Source organism: Macaca fascicularis, chromosome 6 (assembly GCF_037993035.2).
Source record: "Macaca fascicularis isolate 582-1 chromosome 6, T2T-MFA8v1.1".
In the NCBI taxonomy this organism is placed as follows: Eukaryota; Metazoa; Chordata; class Mammalia; order Primates; family Cercopithecidae; genus Macaca; species Macaca fascicularis.
Window position 1 is genome coordinate 141227499 of NC_088380.1, and position 20102 is coordinate 141247600.

At 42.4% G+C, this 20102-nt stretch overlaps 1 protein-coding gene across 3 annotated transcripts in view; it reads left to right on the top strand.

The window, feature by feature from the left end:
- SEC24A (SEC24 homolog A, COPII coat complex component) overlaps positions 1–20102 on the top strand; it is a 78553-nt gene that overhangs the window by 30492 nt on the left and 27959 nt on the right. For 2 of the 3 annotated variants that reach the window (XM_005557802.4, XM_045394238.2), the window contains 7 exons: positions 2295–2404; positions 6726–6838; positions 8427–8545; positions 12871–12926; positions 13999–14205; positions 16525–16645; positions 17615–17773. In XM_005557802.4, the coding sequence (XP_005557859.1) occupies positions 2295–2404; positions 6726–6838; positions 8427–8545; positions 12871–12926; positions 13999–14205; positions 16525–16645; positions 17615–17773 (885 nt within the window). Of the gene's footprint in view, positions 1–2294; positions 2405–6725; positions 6839–8426; positions 8546–12870; positions 12927–13299; positions 13468–13998; positions 14206–16524; positions 16646–17614; positions 17774–20102 lie in introns of those variants that run through there. The other variant, XM_005557803.4, reaches the window with a different exon arrangement.

Genomic DNA, 20102 nt, shown 5'->3' on the forward strand with positions numbered 1-20102 from the left:
AATAAGTCCACACAATAGCTGCCCAATTCATTCACTGCTGAATGAAGGGAGGTGGGCAGTGCTGGAAGATTAGTTAATGTAGTTTTCTCAGTAATTGAGGAGGAGATTTCTCTCAGTAACTATGTCGCAGTTTTTATTTGAGGAATGTAATGTAATCAATAGGGTTCTGTTCAGATTAGAGAAGGAAATGGGTATGCCAGTATCCAGTGTCTGTTTGGAAGATTTGAGAAATAGAGGAATATAAGAGTTTTGTTTTTGTTTTTGTTTTTGTTTTTGAGATGGAGTCTCACTCTGTCACCCAGGTTGGAGTGCAGTGGCGCGATCTTGGCTCACTGCAACTTCCGCCTCCCAGGTTCAAGTGGTTTTCCTGCCTCAGCCTCCTGAGTAGCTGGAATTACAGGCATCCACCCCCACGCTCGGCTAATTTTTATATTTTTAGTAGGGGCGGAGTTTCACCATGTCAGCCAGGCTGGTCTATAACTCCTGACCTCAAGTGATCTGCCCGCCTCAGCCTCCCAAAGTGCTGGGATTATAGGCATGAGCAACCACACTCAGCCAATAGTTTGTTTTTGTTTGTTTTTGAGACGGAGTTTCACTCTGTCACCAGCCTGGAGTGTAGTGACACGATCTCAGCTCACTGCAACCTCTATGCCTCCCAGGTTCAAGCAATTCTCCTGCCTCAGCCTCCTGAGAATACACCGGCCCTGGCCAGGAGTTTTTTAAAGCCAGTTTTATTGGCTGGGCACGGTGGCTCACGCCTCTAATCCCAGCACTTTGGGAGGCTGAGGCAGGTGGATCACCTGAGGTCAGGAGTTCAAGACCAGCATGGCCAACACGGTGAAACCCCATCTTTACTAAAAATACAACAATTAGCTGGGTGTGATGGCGGGCACCTATAATTCCAGCTGCTTGGGAGGCTGAGGCAAGAGAATCGCTTGAACCCAGGAAGCAGAGATTTCAGTGAGCCGAGATCATGCCATTGCACTCCAACCTGGGCAACAGAGCGAGACTCCATCTCAAAAACAAACCAAACAGAGCCAGATGCAGTGGCTCACACCTGTAATCCCAGCACTTTGGGAGGCTGAGGTGGGTGGATCGCCTAAGGTCAGGAGTTTGAGACCAGGCTGGCCAATGTAGTGAAACCCCATCTCTACTAAAAATATTAAAAAATTAGCTGGGTGTGGTGGTAGGCGCCTGTAATCCCAGCTACTTGGGAGGCTGAGGCAGGAGAATTGCTTGAACCCGGGAGGCAGAGGTTGCAGTGAACTGAGATTGCACCATTGCACTCCAGCCTAGGCAACAAGAACAAAATTCTGTCTCAAACAAACAAACGAGCAAAACTCTATCTCAAATGAACAAACAAAACAAAACAAAAAAACAGTTTTATTGTTTGTGTGTGTGTGTGTTTTTCAGTATAGAAAAGTAAGGATAAGCTAAGAACTTTCTTTTGCACTATGATAATTCAGAAAATGGACATGTAGTATTTAGTTACCTTTAAAATCTTTATGTGTATGTGCTTTAATATACAAAATGAAATTGTAATAAAAACTGGAGCCCCTTTCATATGCAAACCAGGCTATTTCATGAACTATAGCTTACCCTTTAGAGTGCATAGGGATTTGAATTTCTGAACAATTAGTAGGAAGACAGATACAATGATAATTTAGAAAATACTCTTTAACCACTAGTGTATTATAAGTGGTAAGTATGATGTTAGGTTAAGTGATGTTCCATAAAGGTCTCATTAATTAATGAAACTCACTAAACCTTATGACCTTGACCTCTGGAATTGTCTTACCATAGCTTCTAGTGCCAGCCAGTTTCTGTATATTTCATATGTGAAATGTTAATATCCTGTATAATTGTGAAATTTAAGCAATAGGCCGGGTGTGGTGGCTCACGTCTGTAATCCCAGCGCTTTGGGAGGCTGAGGTGGGTGGATCACCTGAGGTTGGGAGTTTGAGACCAGCCTGACCAACATGGAGAAACCCCATCTCTACTAAAAATACAAAAAATTAGCCGGGCATGGCAGCGCATGCCTGTAATCCTAGCTACTCGGGAGGCTAAGGCAAGAGAATCACTTGAACTTGGGAGGTGGAGGTTGCAGTGAGCCGAGATCACGCCACTGCACTCCAGCCTGGGCAACAGAGTGAAACTCCGTCTCAAAAAAAAAACAAGAAAGTAATTGGCATTTAATGAGTTTTTATCATCTTTTCAAGCAATAAAGTGGCCAAATGCAAAATATATTAAATTCTTTCAGTTTTTTCAATGTGTGTATTGTTAACTTTATATAGTTCCTGAAGAATTCTTGTACAACCCTTTGACCAGAGTTTATGGAGAACCTCACAGAAGACCAGAAGTTCAAAATGCTACTATTGAGTTTATGGCTCCTTCAGAATACATGGTAAGCTTCCATTTTTTAAATACAACATGCCCATTTTTTATTACCAGATTTTAAGTAAAACAATATAGCATCCTTTAACAAAATTTTATTCTATTCTATTCTATTCTATTCTATTCTATTCTATTCTATTCTATTTTGAGACAGAGTTTCACTCCCGTTGCCCATGCTGGAGTGCAGTGGCGGGATCACAGCTCACTGCAGCCTTGACCTCCCGTGCTCAAGTGGTCCTCCCACCTCAGCCTCCTAAGTAGCTGGGTCTATAGGCATGCACCACCACACCTGGCTTATTTTTAGTAGAGACAGAGTTTTGCTGTGTTGCCCAGGCTGGTCTTGAATTCCTGGGCTCGAGTAATCTGCCCACCTTGGCCTCCCAAAGTGCTGGGATTACAGATGTGAGCCACTGTGCCCAGCCAAAATTTTATGTTTTTAGATGTGTAAAAGTGTAATACTTGTTTATTACTAAAGTAATTAATATATAAGGGTATATTTGAAAGGTAAAAGTTTATGTAAAGTCCCACTTAAGTGTCTTATGTGACATTCAGAAATTTCCAATATAATATTGGGCTCATATTTACTTTTTTTCTTTTTGAGATGGAGTCTCACTGTGTCACCCAGGCTGGAGTGCAGTGCTGTGATCTCGGCTCACTGCAACCTCCGCCTCCTGGGTTCAAGCAATTCTTCTGCCTCAGCCTCCTGAGTAGCTGGGATTATAGGCATGAGCCACCGCACCTGGCTAATTTTTGAATTTTTAGTAGAGACAGGGTTTCTCCATGTTGGTCAGGCTGGTCTTGAACTCCTGACCTTGTGATCTGCCCACCTTGGCCTCCCAAAGTGCTGGGATTACAGGCATGAGCCACTGCGCCCGGCAGGTTCATATTTACTTATAAGTTACAGTCAGTTTTTTTTTTACCTATTGCTTCATTTTTCCTTCATATAAATTTTTTTTCTATTAGAAACAATTCTGTGATGAATGTCCTCTTGCAAATATTGTTCTTTTCTACACCCGTGAGAATATCTGAGGTCTTGTGTTTTAAAACTAATAACTATGCCTAATGTTTTTGTTGTTTAATGTTTATTTCTTTTACAGAGGAGGGTCTCACTTTGTTGCTGAAGCTAAAGTGCAGTGGCACTATCATAACTCACTGTAGCCTCAACTTCATGGGCTCAAGCAATTCTCCTGCCTCAGCCTCCCAAGTAGCTGGGACTACAGGCATGTACCACCATGCCCTGCTAATTTTTTAAAGACTTTTAGAGACAAAGTCTCACTATGTTGCTTAGGCTGGTCGTGAATGCCTAATGTTTAATTAACACTTTACATTTTATAAAGCACTTACACTTTTGATCATCACAAACAATATTCTGAAGCAAGCTAGAAAAATGCTGTTAATCCTCTTTTACAGATATGAGAACAGACTTAGGTTAAGTGACTTGCCAAATTTCATTTAGTAGTAGAACTAGCATAATAATTTAGGCCTTTTGATTTGGTTACTCTTTCACCATGCCATAATTGTCTCTTGGGAAAAGGGAAAGACGATAAGTCTCATATTTTAATACTTTTAATATTTTATTGTATTTTGGCTGGGCACAGTGCCTCCTGCCTGTAATCCCAGCACTTTGGGATGCCAAGCCAGGCAGATCATGAGGTCAGGAGTTTGAGACCACCTGGCCAACATGATAAAACTGCATTTCTACTAAAAATACAAAAATTAGCCAGGCCTGGTGGCAAGTGCCTGTAATCCCAGCTACTCGGGAGGCTTAGGTAGGAAAAACACTTGAAACCAGAAGGCAGAGGTTGCAGTGAGCCAAGGTTGCACCACTGCACCCCAACCTGGGCAAAAGAGCAAAACTCCATCTCAAAAAAAAAAAAAAAAGGAAATTAATATATTTTTGTGTCTTTATCTGGGTACCTGGGTCCATTTTTGTGTAAACTTATGAGGAACCAGTCTCTTCACCACAGAAAAGCTTCAATATAGAAAACATTTTGTTGGCCAGGCGCGGTGGCTCACACCTGTAAATCCCAGCACTTTGGGAGGCCGAGGCGGCTGCTCGCTAGAGGTCAGGAGTTCGACACCAGCCTGACCAACATGGTGAAACCCTGTCTCTACTAAAAGTACAAAAATTAGCCAGACATGGTGACATATGCCTGTAATCCCAGCTATTCGGGAGGCTCAGGCGGGATAATCGCTTGAACAAGGCAGGCAGAGGTTGCAGTGAGCCGAGATCGCGCCCCTGCACTCCAGCCTGGGCAACAATGCGAGACTCCGTCTCAAAAAAAAAATAAAAGAAAACATTTTGTTGCACTTAAGTGGTTGGTAATAGCCATCCACAGAGTAGGTGTTCTTTTATTGGATTAAAACAAACAAAAAAAAGAAGCACTTGTTCTTTTAAATTTACCTTCCTGGTTTCCCTTTATCACCCATGCTTTGCAAAAATTGCTTCCTTTAAATTTAGAAACTTTCCTATAGCAGAAGGTTTTTGCTCCTTTCTGTCTTATCTCTTGAGGGACAGGTTGTGTGGATTTGGCAAGTGATTCATACAAAAATATATAAAAGTACAGTTGACTCTGTATCCATGGGTTCTGCATCTGTGGATTCAACTACCCACAGATCGAAAATGTTCAGAAAAACACGGTAAAAAATATTATAGGACAGACATGTTGGCTCACACCTATAATACCAGCACTTTGGGAAGCCAAGGCAGGAGGATTGCTTGAAGCCAACAGTTCGAGACCAGCCTGGGCAACATAGCGAGACCCAAATCTCTGCAAAAAATTTCAGGAATTGTGGTGTGTGCTTGTAGTCCCTGGTACTTGGGAGGCTGAGGTGGAAGGATCGCTTGAGCCCCGGAGTTCAAGGCTGCAGTGAGCTATGATTGCGTTGCATCACTGCACTCCAGCCTGAGTGACAAAGCAACACCTTCTCTCTTAAAAAAAAAAAAACAACTAATTTTAATATACAGCATAGCAACTATTTACATAGCATTTGTGTTGTATTTGGTATTACTTTAAAAATCTAGAGATGATTTAAAGTATACAGAAGGATGTGCATAGGTTATATGCAAATAATATACCATTGTGTGTAAGTGAATTAAGCATCCTTAGATTTTGGTATTCGAGGTGGGAGATCATAGAACTAATCTCTTGTGGATACCAAGGGAAGATTGTATACTACATACCCAGTTCTGATTGTGGCTATCTGATGTTTTTACTGACTTGAGAACAAATCTTTGGATTTGGAAGTTTAAAATACAGTCTTGGCCGGGTGCGGTGGCTCATGCCTGTAATCCCAGCACTTTGGGAGGCCAAGGCAGGCGGATCACCTGAGGTCAGGAGTTCAAGACCAGCCTGGGCAAAATGATGAAACCCTGTCTCTACTAAAAAAAATACAAAAATTAGCCGGGCATGGCAACGTGTGCCTGTAATCGCAGCTATTCAGGAGGCTGAGGCAAGAATCTCTTGAACCCAGGAGGCAGAGGTTGCAGTGAGCCGAGATCTCACCACTGCCCTCAGCCTGGGGGACAGGGCAAGACCCCACCTCAAAAGCAAACAAAAAAAATTAGTCTTACATTTTTATGAGATTTGACTGTAATTTGTTGGTTAAATAACCAGCTGAAGCTAACTTGTAACTTTCAGAGCTATAATTTCCCTAAATTGTGAAATTCAACACATATTGAAAAATCAATAAAACATAAATATTCAGGTTACCAAATCATTATAAACTAAACACTTTTGTTAGTATAATCCAAGCCAAGAAATTGAACCTTGCTAATACTCCCAGAATCCCTTCTCTTTTTTTTTTGAGATGGAGTCTCTGTCGCCCAGGCTAGAGTGCAGTGGCATAATCTTGGCTCACCACAGCCTCCATCTCCCAGGTTCAAGCGATCTTCCTGCCTCAGCCTCCCAAGTAACTGGGACTACAGGCGCCCACCACCACATCCGGCTAATTTTTGTATTTTTAGTAGAGATGGGGGTTTCGCCATGTTGGTCAGGCTGATCTTGAACTCCTGACCTCAGGTGATCTGTCTGCCTTGGCCTTCCAAAGTGCTGGGATTATAGGTGTGAGCCACCACGCCTGGCCACAAGCCCTTCTGATTACGTCTCTTCCCCTTCCTGTCCTAGAGAAACCACTCTTCTGAATTATCGCAATCACAGAGTCATTTTTAAGTATACATCTATAAACAATATAGTATAGCTTTGTATGTTTATTAGAATCTCTACTCAATTTGTAAATGCTTTTTAAATTGTTTTGCTGTATGTGTACCCAGCAAACAAGTTTAAACTTAATCCTGTTAAATGTACTTAACAAGATCTTTTTTTCTTCAGTTACGACCACCTCAGCCTCCAGTGTATCTCTTTGTATTTGATGTGTCTCACAATGCAGTCGAAACTGGATACTTGAATTCAGTTTGCCAGAGTTTGTTAGACAATCTGGATTTGTAAGTTTCTCAATTCAGCTTAAATATGAAACTAATAGTATTTTCTAAATGAATAAGTAATTTTTTTGAAATTTAAAAAAAAGTTGTATAATTATGTTCTAAAACTCCACCTAAATCAGTTGTTAATTTAGGCCTCACTTTCTCTTAGAAACATTATTTTTAAACCTGTAGTTGGTAGGAAGAATAATGTAATGAACTTCCAGGCACCGGTCACCGAGATTCATCATCTTCAACATTCTGCTCTTCTTGCTTCATCTCATCCTTCCCCTTTCATGCATATACCTTTTCCCACCTTGAGTATTTTAAGGCAAATTTCAGCCAGCATACTGTTTAACCTATACATACTTCAAGATTAACTTTTATACCTAACTATAATACTAAAGCATCAAGCAAAATTTGCAGTAATTCCACATATGATCTAATACCCAGTTTATTTTTTGTTCCTGGTTGTCTCAAAAATGCCTTTTTTTTTTTTTTTTGGGACGGAGTCTCGCTCTGTCGCCCAGGCTGGGGCGCAGTGGCCGAATCTCAGCTCACTGCAAGCTCCGCCTCCTGGGTTTACGCCATTCTCCTGCCTCAGCCTCCCGAGTAGCTGGGACTACAGGCGCCTGCCACCTTACCCGGCTAGTTTTTTGTATTTTTTAGTAGAGACGGGGTTTCACCATGTTAGCCAGGATGGTCTCGATCTCCTGACCTAGTGATCCGCCCGTCTCGGCCTCCCAAAGTGCTGGGATTACAGGCTTGAGCCACCGCGCCCGGCCAAAAAATGCCTTTTTACTGTCAGTTTATTGGAGTAAGAATTTAAACAGTATACACATATTGCATTTGGTTATCAAGTGTCTTAAGTCTCTTAAAATAACTATTTCCAGTGGTTTTTAGAGACCTAGTGTAACCCATCAAAGTTAATGTGACCTTTCTATGTAATGAAGTATAGTGCTTGTGTGTGGTGTGGAGGCATATAGAAGGCTAAATTTCATCACAAGTGGAGTAACTCCTTCACTTTGGTGTAAAGCTCATTCTTGTTCCTGCCAGCATTTATATTTTTAATGTTATAGATTGTGAATGGGGATTGTGAATTGATGAGATTGTCACTGACTCACCCATGCATGAACAAAAGTGAAAAACAGTTTGCTCTTCCCCTTATATAATTGTAGTTCCACCTATTTGTAGTTCTTTAAGATAGATGCTTTTGTTCTTCTTTGTTCTTAAATATTACAGTTTCTGTATCATAATATTTTGAAGCATGCTTTATAACTTAAAATCATCTGCAAAATTTCATTAATAGTTTTCAGTATTTTTAACCTACTATTTCCTAAGTGATTATATGTAAGTTTACATAGCTATACTTGGTTTTGGATTGTTGTATTATGGCTGTTTTTTGTTTATTGTTTGGCTTATGTGTAGTGTTTTCCCTTTGAGTCAGATATGTTTTCATGGTAAACATTGAGTGGTTTAAACATTTGTTTGTGTTGGGCCAATTTCTATAATATTGAATTAGATATTTTCATGTAACTCTTAGGACATATTTTATGTGTATATTTGTATATAGGTAAAACTTGATAAAATAGTCTTCTGAATTTGTCTTTAGGCTTCCTGGCAACACTAGAACAAAAATTGGCTTCATAACATTTGACAGTACAATCCATTTCTACAGTCTTCAAGAAGGTCTCTCTCAACCTCAGATGCTAATAGTTTCAGATATTGAAGGTATAGATTTATTGAACTACTTTCATAATTTTTCAATTTTAGAAATATTTCTTTATTACTTGACAAATTGGATGTGTGTTGTTTGTACTATGTCAAGGAAAATCTTGAGTATAAAATCATGATTGTTGGAGTTGTAAGAGTCTTTCAGTGCAATCTCTCATTTTATGGAAGAGGAAATGGGGGTTATGGAGACAACGTGAATTCTGAACAAGGTAACAAAAACAAGTTAATCTTAGAACTCAGATCAAATTTAGGCTTTTTTCCCCCTTCTTCCCATTTATTCGTTCAAAAAGTATTTGAGGATAGACATATAGAGCAAAGAAATAGAACTGAGAGCTCAGAATAAAGCCTAGCATATATAGTCAATTGGTTTTTTTTTTTTTTTTTTTTTTTTGAGATGGAGTCTTACTCTGTCTCACAGGCTATAGTGCAGTGACACAATCTTGGCTCACTGCAGCCTACGCCTCCCAGGTTCAAGCAGTTCTCCTGCCTCAGCCTCCCGAATAGCTGGGAAGACAGGCATGCAACACCATACCCAGCTAATTTTTGTATTTTTAGTCGAGATGAGGTTTCACCATGTTGGCCAGGCTGGTCTCAAACTCCTGATCTCAAGTGATCTGCCTCTCTTGGCCCCACAAAGTACTGGGATTACAAGCATGAGCCACCAGGCCCAGCCAGTCAATTGATTTTTTGACAGAGGTGCCTGGACCAATCAGTGGGAGAAGAGACAGTTTTTTCAACAAATAGTTATGGCAGTACTGCCTATGCAAAAGAATGAGGTTGGACCTTTACCTTATACCATGTAAAGAAAATTAACTTGAAATGGACTAAAGACCTAAACTTAAGAGCTATAAGTATAAAACAGGGGCAAATATTTATGCCACTAGATTGTGAAGCATTGGAACCCTGGTGCATTGCTGGTCAGAATGTAAAATGGTATAACTGCTGTGGAAAATACCTTGGCAATTCCTCAAAGTTAATGGTGAATTACCACATGATGTAGCAATTCCACCGTTCAATATATACTCCAAAAAATTGAAAGCAGGGACTCAAGCAGATGCTTGTACATCATTGTTTATAGCAATAGCAATCATTCACAATAGCCAAAAGGTGGAAACACCCCAAGTAGTCATCAACAGATGAATAGATAAACAAAATGTGGTATAAATGTATAATGGGGACGGGCGCGGTGGCTCACGCCTGTAATCCCAGCACTTTGGGAGGCTGAGGCGGGCGGATCACAAGGTCAAGAGATCGAGACCGTCCTGGCCAACATGGTGAAACCCCATCTCTACTAAAAATACAAAAATTAATTAGGTGTGGTGGCGTGCGCCTGTAGTCTGAGTTACTTGGGAGGCTGGGGCAGGAGAACGTCATGAACCTGGGAGGAGGTGGAGCTTGCAGCGAGCCCAGATCGTGCCACTGCACTCCAGTCTGGACAACAGTGAGACTGCATCTCAAAAAAAAAAAAAAAAAAAAAAAGGCCAAAATAAAACGTATAATGGAATATTATTCAGCCTCAAAAAAACGATGAAATTCTCACACGTGCTACAATGTGGATGCACCTGGAAAACATACTAAGTGAAATAAGCAAGACACAAAACGACAAATATTGTATGGTTCCACTTATATACAATACCTAGAATAGGCAAATTCATAGAGACAGAAAATGGAATAGAGGTTACCAGGTGCTGGCGGGGAAGGGCAATCAATAGGGAGTTATCATTATTATTACTTTTTTTTTTTTGAGATGGAGTTTTGCTCTTGTTGCCCAAACTGGAGTGCAATGGCACCATCTCCACTCACTGCAACCTCTGCCTCCCAGGTTCAAGCAATTCTCCTACCTCAGCCTCCTGAGTAGCTGGGATTATAGGTGCGTGCCACCATGCCCAGCTAATTTTTTATATTTTTAGTAGAAACGGGGTTTCACCATGTTAGCCAGGCTAGTCTTGAACTCCTGACCGCAGGTGATCCACCCGCCTCTGCCTCCCAAAGTGCTGGGATTACAGGTGTGAGTCACCGCGCCTGGCTATTACTATTTTTTTAAAGACAGAGACTCTGTCTCCCACGTTGCAGCGCAGTGGTGCAATCATAGCTCGCTGCAGCCTTGAAGCCCTGGGCTCAAGCGATCCTTCCACCTCAGCTTTTCAAGTAGCTAGGACTACAGGTACACGCTACCATGCCCAGCTAATTTTTAAAATTTCTTGTGGAGGCAAGGTCTTGCTAAGTTGCACAGGCTGGTCTCAAGCTTCTGGCCTTAGGCAGTCCTTTCACCTCGTCCTCCCAAAGTGTTGGGAGTACAGGCATGGGCCACACCTGGCCAGGCCTTATTTTTTTGTAAAAAGAAACAAACTATAGAAATGTAGAAAGTGATTAACCTTGTAATCCTCCACCACTCTCTTCCCAGTTTACTCCCTTTCTAAGGAAGAATTACTAAGCAAGAATAAATGTGAATCCTGAGAGGCTCATCTGAAGTGGGCAGTTAGCATACCTTCTGATTCGCTTGATTTTGCAGTCCCATTAATTTTGTTTGTTTTGTTTTGTTTTGTTTTGTTTTGTTTTGTGTTTTGTGCTTTGTTGCCCAGGCTGCAGTGCAGTGGCGCAATCTCGGCTCACTGGCTCACTGCAGTCTTTGCCTCCTAGGTTCAAGTGATTCTCATACCTCAGCCTTCCGAGTAGCTGGGATTATAGGTGTGTGCCATTATGCCAGCTAATTTTTTGTATTTTTTAGTAAATATGGGGTTTCACTATGTTGGCCAGTCTGGTCTCAAACTCCTGGCCTCAAGTGAACTGTCCACCTTGGCCTCCCAAAGTGCTGGGATTACAGCAGGCATGAACCACCATGCCCGGCCTCCATAGTCCCTTTTTTTTTCTTCTCTTTTTCTTTTCTTTTTTTTTTGAGAAGGAGTCTTGCTCTGGCACCCAGGCTGGAGTGCAGTGGCGCAATCTCGGCTCATTGCAGCCTCTGCCTCCTGGGTTCAAGCAATTATTTGCCTCAGCCTCCTGAGTAGCTGGGATTACAGGCGCCCACCATCATGCCTGGCTAATTTTTGTATTTTTAGCAGAGACAGGGTTTCACCATCTTGGCCAGGCTGGTCTTGAACTCCTGACCTCATGATCCACCCGCCTCGGCCTCCCAAAGTGCTGGGATTATAGGCATGAGCCACCGCACCTGGCCCGTAGTCTCTTTTTAAAGGCACTGGTGTGGGCCATTTTTTTTTTTTTTCTTTTGAGACGGGTCTTGATCTGTCCCCCAGGGTGGTGTGCAGTGGCGCCATCTCAGCTCACTGCAACCTCCACCTCCCGGGTTCAAGCAATTCTCCTGCCTCAGCCTCCCAAGTAGCTGGGACTACAGGTGCCCACCACCATGCCTGGCTAACTTTTTGTAGTTTTAGTAGAGATGGGTTTCATCACATTGGTCAGGCTGGTCTCAAACTCCTGACCTTGTGATCTGCCCGCCTCGGCCTCCCAAAGTACTGGGATTACAGGCATGAGCCACCGTGCCTGGCTGACCTTCTTTATAAGAAAGCATACGCTTTGTGAATGACAGAGCTATTGGTGAGCTGTATGGCTTCCTTATAAAGACAGCATTCTTGTGTGTCATGTTAGTCAAAAAGATGTCTCAATGCCAATAGTGTATCTTTGGCTGGCTTCCAGGGCTAGCCATTCAAAAAAAAAAAGGGTCAAAGCAGAATTGTAAATTATTATCTTTAGCCTAAGAAGCATAGCACTTACACAAACCCGTATTCAGTGAGTACAGATCAATATTTTCTTTTTTTCTTTCTTTTCTTTTTTTTTTTTTTGAGACAGGGTTTCAACCTCCTGCCTAGCCTGGGAGTGCAGTGGTGCAGTCTTGGCTCACTGCAGCTTCAGCCTCCCGGGCTCAAGGAATCCTCCCACATAGCTGGGACTATAGGCATGCACCACCATGCCTGGCTCGTTTTTGTATTTTTTATAGAGACAGGGTTTTACCGTGTTGCCCAGGCTGGTCTCAAACTCCTGAGTTCAAGTGATTCACTTACCTCGGCCTCTCAAAGTGCTGGGATTACAGGCGTGTACTGCTGCACCCAGCCCAGATAAATATTTTCTAATTGGGAGGCTATACCTTTTACAAGGTAGCAGACAAGAAGCAGAAAATTTGCAGTAGATACCTGTATCATTGTGGTTTTTTTGGTGGCTCTTTGGACACATGTAAACAGTGCTACAATAGTGGAGGAGGTGGCTTATTTTTAAGGAAGGGGTGGTTAATTGCATTAGTGTTGTATTTTTGGAACATTTTTAATTATTATATTTTGTTTAAAATAAATATGTATTTCTTCTTTCAGATGTTTTTATACCTATGCCAGAGAACTTATTAGTAAACTTAAATGAAAGTAAAGAGGTAAGGCACATTTTCCTACCTGACATGTTTAATTGAAATATTGAAGGAATATGTTTTTGAAATGAACTTTAAGTAAAATTTTTATTATTTCTGTGACATTTCTAAGATGTGTAGCATTTTATATTTGCTCTTATAATTAGATGAACAGCTCTTGAGTTCCACCTTGAGCTGATCATTTTTAAGTCTAATGAAGCAAGTTATTTGTAGTAGGGTAGAAAATAAGCATATTCCAAAAAGGAGGAACACCTGAAGGAAATCTGTCTTGCCAGCCATTTGGGAAGTTGGGAGGGTTGCTGAGATAAAGTTTCTGGTCACTACATAGAAGCACATTAGGTAGGCTGCTTTCAGTGCCCTTTGCTTTTCTGATTCACAGAGTGTCATTGGGGTCAGTTCAGAAGAAACTCTTATTACCTGCCTGGAAATTGCCATGAGATAATACAGTGAGAGGTGAACAGAATGTGTCTGAAGGGGGGATGTTGTCTACCCTGTACATGCATATATGCCGTAGGGGTAACATTTTAACTAGCAAGTCTATGGTCTCTGCTCTTGGCAATGGTGACTGTGCCATAGTGCGAAGTATTTTTTTCCCCATTTACTCTATTTGTACAACCTAACCTGTAAAGGTAGTTGTTTCTCTTTTGTAGTGCTATTACTAGTTGACAAAGTTACTGGATATATTAGATTTGCAACAGGGAACAGCTAAACTCACTTTGGTACTTAAAAGAATAAAGTATGTAGAGGTGATGGAGAAGGCCATATTTCATGGCACTAAAATATACCAAATCTCTGAACTGTGATGGTTCTTTTGGATACATTTTGGACTTATAGTCTTGCTGGACTACTGCATGTGCAAGAACTGTAAGGCCCCAACTTTGATTTGTCTTGCTTGCCAATTTATAATGTTGACTTAAAATGGCTTTCTTGTCATTTGACCAACTTCATTGTTTAGTGTCTGTAGACTCTCTGACCATCATCATGACTCAATGTCTTGTCTATTGTATTAGATACTGACTGAATGTGAAAAAAATTTTTAATTGTGACACTCTTGAGTTTTCTTGCTTTATTTTATAAGCTCGTGCAAGATTTACTGAAAACTTTGCCACAAATGTTTACTAAGACTCTGGAGACCCAAAGTGCCTTGGGTCCCGCACTGCTGGCTGCCTTTAAGCTGATGTCTCCAACTGGTGGTCGAATGTCTGTCTTTCAAACACAACTCCCAACTCTTGGAGTGGGAGCCCTGAAACCGCGAGAGGAACCAAACCACAGGTCATCTGCTAAGGTTAGAGAGTCATGAAATGTCTGATAAGGTTTATGCTGGTGTTCCACCTCTGTGACCACAGAGCTTGTTTTTTCTTTAAATTTATTTGTCAATTGTTGGGAGGAGGGACTATAAGGAAATTAACTTTTATGTAGACGTTTTTATTTTGTTACATTTTTCTCTACCTGATTCATCCTTCTTTAATTTTTAATATCTTTAGCAGGCCACTAGCAATTCAGTCTGCCTTCAGAGAAATAGTCTGGGAGGCTAACAGCATATGCTTGACAGGGACAAAGAGAACCTGATTGACCAGTTAAGAATAGTCTTATTTGGCTGGGCGTGGTGGCTCATTCCTATAATCCCAACATTTTGGGAGGCCAAGGCAGGCGGATCACCTGAGGTCGGGAGTTTGAGACCAGCTTGACCAACATGGAGAAACCCCGTCTCTACTAAAAGTACAAAATTAGCCGGGTGTGGTGTCACATGCCTATAATCCCAGCTACTCAGGAGGCTGAGGCAGGAGAATCGCTTGAACCTGGGAGGCGGAGGTTGCAGTGAGCCGAGATTACGCCATTGCACTCCAGCCTGGGCAACAAGAGCAAAACTCCATCTCAAAAAAAAAAGAAAAGAAAAATAATAGTCTTATTTGGCACATCGATGGCCAAGGTGCTTGTGTGCACCTTGTGTGCATAAACTTTAAAGTTTTTGAGACCCGTATTTCCCAAAAGATGAAAGAGAGACCTGTGTACTATACTGGGTATTATATCATTCCTGGAGTCAGACTGCCTATTCTCACTGTTTATTACATGTGGGAACTTGAAAAATTAATTTCTTTACCCCTTTGTTTCTTTATATATAAGGTGAAAATAAAGGGTCAGGTGTGGTGGCTTATGCCTATAGTCCCAGCCCTTTGGGAGGCTGAGTTGGAAGGACTGATTGAGCTCAGGAGTTTGAGACCAACCTGGGCAACATAGTGAGACCCTGTCCCTACAAAAATACAAAAAAATTAACCAGGTGTGATGCTGAGAGCCTGTAGTCCTAGCTACGCTGGAGGCTGAGGTGAGAGGATCACTTGAACCCAGGAGGCTGCAGTGAGATCGTGCCACTACACTCCAACTTGGGAAACAACAACAAAAAAGATGACTGGGTGCGGTGGTTCATGCCTGTAAGACCGTGCTTTGGGAGGCTGAGGCGGGTGGATAACCTGAGGTCAGGAGTTCGAGACCAGCCTGGCCAACACGATGAAACCCCATCTCTATAAAAAATACAAAATTTGGCCGGGCATGGTGGCTCATGCCTATAATCCTAGCACTTTGGGAGGCCAAGGTGGGTGGATCACGAGGTCAGGTGTTTGAGACCAGTCTGACCAGCATGATGAAACCCTGTCTCTACTAAAAATACAAAAATTAGCCAGGCATGGTGGCACACGCCTGTAATCCCAGCTACTCAGGAGGCTGAGGCAGGAGAATCGCTTGAACCTGGGAGGCGGAGGTTGCAGTGAGCTGAGATTGTGCCACTGCACTCCAGCCTGAGCAACAGAGTGAGACTCTATCTCGAAACAACAACAACAAAAAAAACACAGAAAAATTAGCCGGGGTGGTGGTGTGCACCTGTAGTCCCAGCTACTTGGGAGGCTGAGGCATAAGAATTGCTTGAACCCGGCAGGAGGAGCCTGCAGTGAGGTAGCTGAGGTAATGCCACTGCCCTCCAGCCTGGGTGACAGAGTGAGACTCTGTCTCAAAAAAAAAAAAAAAAAGAAAGAAAGAAAATAATGATAGCACTTACCTCTTAGGGTAGTTGAAAGGACTAAGTAAGTATTACACATGAATTATTTAGAACAGTTTCCAGCATTCTGAACATTTAATAGATTTTAGTTACAATAAAAAAATCTTTGCCAACTATGAAATTATTATAGTAAATGTATTTCTTTTTAAAAGTAAATACAGAAAATTTTAAAAAACGTGTGTGTGTGTGTGTGTGTGTGTGTGTGTGTGTATATATATATATATATATATTATTTTTTTTTTTAAATAAATAGAGCCATGTTGCCCAGGATGGTCTCAAACTCCTGGGCTCAAGCAGTCCACCCACCTCGGCTTCCCAAAGTGCTAGGATTACAGGTGTGAGCCACCACGCCTGGCTGGAACTTACAGAAAATTGCTAAGCAGTACTTGCTTCTTAATGAAAAACCAAGTAGTACCATGCAGGAAAAGGACTTCGTAGAATGCCCAGAAATAATTGCAATTGTTGTTAACATCATGATATATGTAGATGTGTATTTAGATTTTATGACAACGTAATGATTTTTTTAAATGTCTCTTTGTAATTTATTATAAATAGGATATACACCTGACACCATCCACTGACTTCTATAAGAAATTAGCCTTGGACTGTTCTGGTCAGCAAGTAGCCGTTGACTTATTCCTTCTCAGTGGACAGTATTCTGACTTGGCTTCTCTGGGTAAGTTCTTTGTAATCTTTTTTTTTTTTTTCTGTTAAATGAATATCAAAATGGTACTTATATGATAGTCTTCTAAATATAGGACAAAGTCAAAGAATATGTATGTCCTTGGGAGAGTTAGTCAGTCAGTTTAGTCTATTAAAAACCTTATAGTCTTCTAGTCTGAACATTTAGTAATAGAGCAATTTCTATGCTACTATTTAAAGGAATGCAGGCCGGGTATGATGGCTCATGTCTGTAATCCTAACAATTTGTGAGGCCTATGCAGGAGGATTATTTGAGCCCAGGGGTTTGAGACCAACCTGGGCAACATAGGAAGACCCTGTATTTACAAATAATATATATATATATTTTATTTAAATAAAAAACTAGCCAGCATGGTGGCACACACCTGTGGTCCCAGCTACTTGGAAGGCTGAGTGGGAAGAGTGCTTGAGGTGGGGAGGTCAAGGCTGCAGTGAACCCCATGGTATCACTACTGCACTCCAACCCTCTGTCTCAAAAAAAGGGAATGAAATATCCTTTCTGACAGTAGTTTACCTTGGAAAGTTAAAGAAAGATTGATTCCTGGCCGGGCGCGGTGGCTCAAGCCTGTAATCCCAGCACTTTGGGAGGCCAAGACAGGCTGATCACAAGGTCAGGAGATCGAGACCATCCTGGCTAACACGGTGAAACCCCGTCTCTACTAAAAAATACAAAAACCTAGCTGGGCGAGGTGGCGGGCGCCTGTAGTCCCAGCTACTCGGGAGGCTGAGGCAGGAGAATGGCGTGAACCCGGGAGGCGGAGCTTGCAGTGAGCTGAGATCCGGCCACTGCACTCCAGTCTGGGCGACAAAGCGAGACTCTGTCTCAACAACAACAACAACAACAACAACAACAACAAAAAGATTGATTCCAATGTCTGCAGTTACTTTGGTGTAGTAGAAGTAGTTAACGGCACAGTTTGAAACAGTGTGTGTTCTCTTCCAGGTTGTATTTCTCGGTATTCAGCAGGTAGTGTCTATTACTATCCCTCTTACCATCATCAGCACAACCCAGTCCAAGTGCAGAAGTTACAGAAGGAACTACAGAGATACCTTACTCGGAAGATTGGCTTTGAGGCAGTCATGAGGATTCGGTGCACCAAAGGTAGGAATTTTTTTTTTTTTTTTGGCGTAGGAGTAAATAATATTTTTGGTACCAGTAAATATACATGTTTTTATCTAGTCTTATAAGATTGACCTTCTGAGATACTTTGCTGACTCTGGAATATGTAATTAAGAGGAGAGAAGAAACACTGTAACCAAAAAAATGGGGGGCCTATTGAGAATATACTCAAAAGCACTGACTTGTATTTTTTTTTTTTTTTTTTTTTTTTGAGACGGAGTCTCGCTCTGTCCCCCAGGCTGAAGTGCAGTGGCGCTCTCTCGGCTCACTGCAAGCTCCGCCTCCCGGGTTCACGCCATTCTCCTGCCTCAGCCTCCCGAGTACACGCCATTCTCCTGCCTCAGCCTCCCGAGTAGCTGGGACTACAGGCGCCCGCCACCGCGCCCAGCTAATTTTTTGTATTTTTAGTAGAGATGGGGTTTCATCATGGTCTTGATCTCCTGACCTTGTGATCCGCTCGCCTCTGCCTCCCAGAGTGCTGGGATTACAGGTGAGCCACCGCGCCTGGCTGACTTGTATATTTTTAAATGGAGAATTTTATTGTGTGTGAATTATCTAAATTTTTTTAAAAAGACTTTATCTCCGACTGGGCACAGTGGCTTATGCCTGTAATTCCAGCACTTTGGGAGGCCAACGCTGGTGGATCACTTGAGCCCAGGAATTAGAGACCAGCCTGGACAACATTGCAAAGCGATGTCTCTAGAAAAAATACAAAAACTTAGCTGAGCGTGGTGATGCACGTCTGTAGTCTCAGCTTCTTAGGAGGCTGAGGAGGGAGGATTGCTGGGGCCTGGCCTGGGAGTCAGAGGTTGTAGTGAGCAGAGATCACACCACTGCACTCCAGCCTGGGCAATACTCTGTCTCCAAAAAAAAAAAAAGAACATAGAGTCTATTTTTTTCTTTTTCTTTTTTTTAAGACAGTATATTGCTCTGTCGCCCAAGCTGGAGTGCAGTGGCACAGTCTCAGCTCACTGCAATCTCCTTTACCTCCCGAGTTCAAGCGATTCTCCCTGCTTCAGCCTCCCGAGTAGCTGGGATTACAGGTGTGCACCACCGCGCCTGGCTAGTTTTTGTATTTTTAGTAGAGACGGGGTTACACTATGTTGGCCAGGCTGGTCTCAAACTCCTGACATCAGACGATCTGCCCACCTCAGCCTCCCAAGGTACTGGGATTACAGGTGTGAGCGACTGTACCCAGCCTAGACCCTATCTTTTTTGAGAGAGTCTCATTCTGTCGTCCAGGCTGGAGTGCAATCACAGCTCACTGGAGTCTCCACCTTCCTGAGTCAAGTGATCCTCCCATGTCAGCTTCCCTAGTAGCTGGGACTGCAGGTGTGAGCCACCACACCTGGCTAATTCTTTATTTTATTTTTTTTTGTAGAGTCTGGGTCTCCCTGTGTTGCCCAGGCTGGTTTCAAGCTTGTGGGCTCATGTGATCCTCCTGCCTTAGCCTCCCAAAGTGTTAGGATTACAGGCATGAGCCACCACACCCAGCCACGGATCTTGCTTTTAAACTTTTTTTTTTTTTTTTTTTTTTTTTGAGGCGGAGTTTCACTCTTGTTGCCCAGGCTGGAGTGCAATGGCACGATCTTGGCTCACTGCAACCTCCGCCTCCCAGGTTCAAGCAATTCTCCTGTCTCAGCCTCCCTAGTAGCTGGGATTATAGGCATGTGCCACCACTACAGCTAATTTTTGTATTTTTAGTAGAGATGGGGTTTCTCCATGTTGGTCAGGCTGGTCTCAAACTCCCGATCTCAGGTGATCCACCCGCCTCGGCCTCCCAAAGTGCTGGGATTACAGGCGTGAGCCACTGCGCCCGGCCTTAAACTTTTTTTTAAATTGTGGTAAAATATATATAACATAAAATGTACTATTTTATCCATTTTTTAATTTTACAGTGGTATCAAGTATGTTTTCACTGTGTAACTATTTATTTCCAAAAGTGGGAGATCTCTTAGTTTGTACTCTTTTTTCCTGAGCCAGAGTCTCACTCTCTTGCCCAGGCTGGAGTATAATGGTGTGATCTAGGCTCACTGCAACCTCCATCTCCCAGGTTCAAGCAATTCTCCCTGCCTCAGCCTCCTGAGTAGCTGGGATTACAGGCGCCTGCCACCACGCCTGGCTAATTTTTGTATTTTTTAGTAGAGACAGGGTTTTGCCATGTTGGTGAGGCTGGTCTCGAACTCCTGACCTCAGGTGATCCACCTGCCTTGGCTTGCCAAAGTGCTGGGATTACAAGTGTGAGCCACTGCACCCGGCCTGTACTCTCATTTTTCTTTTTTTTTTTTTTTTTTCCTGAGACGGAGTCTCG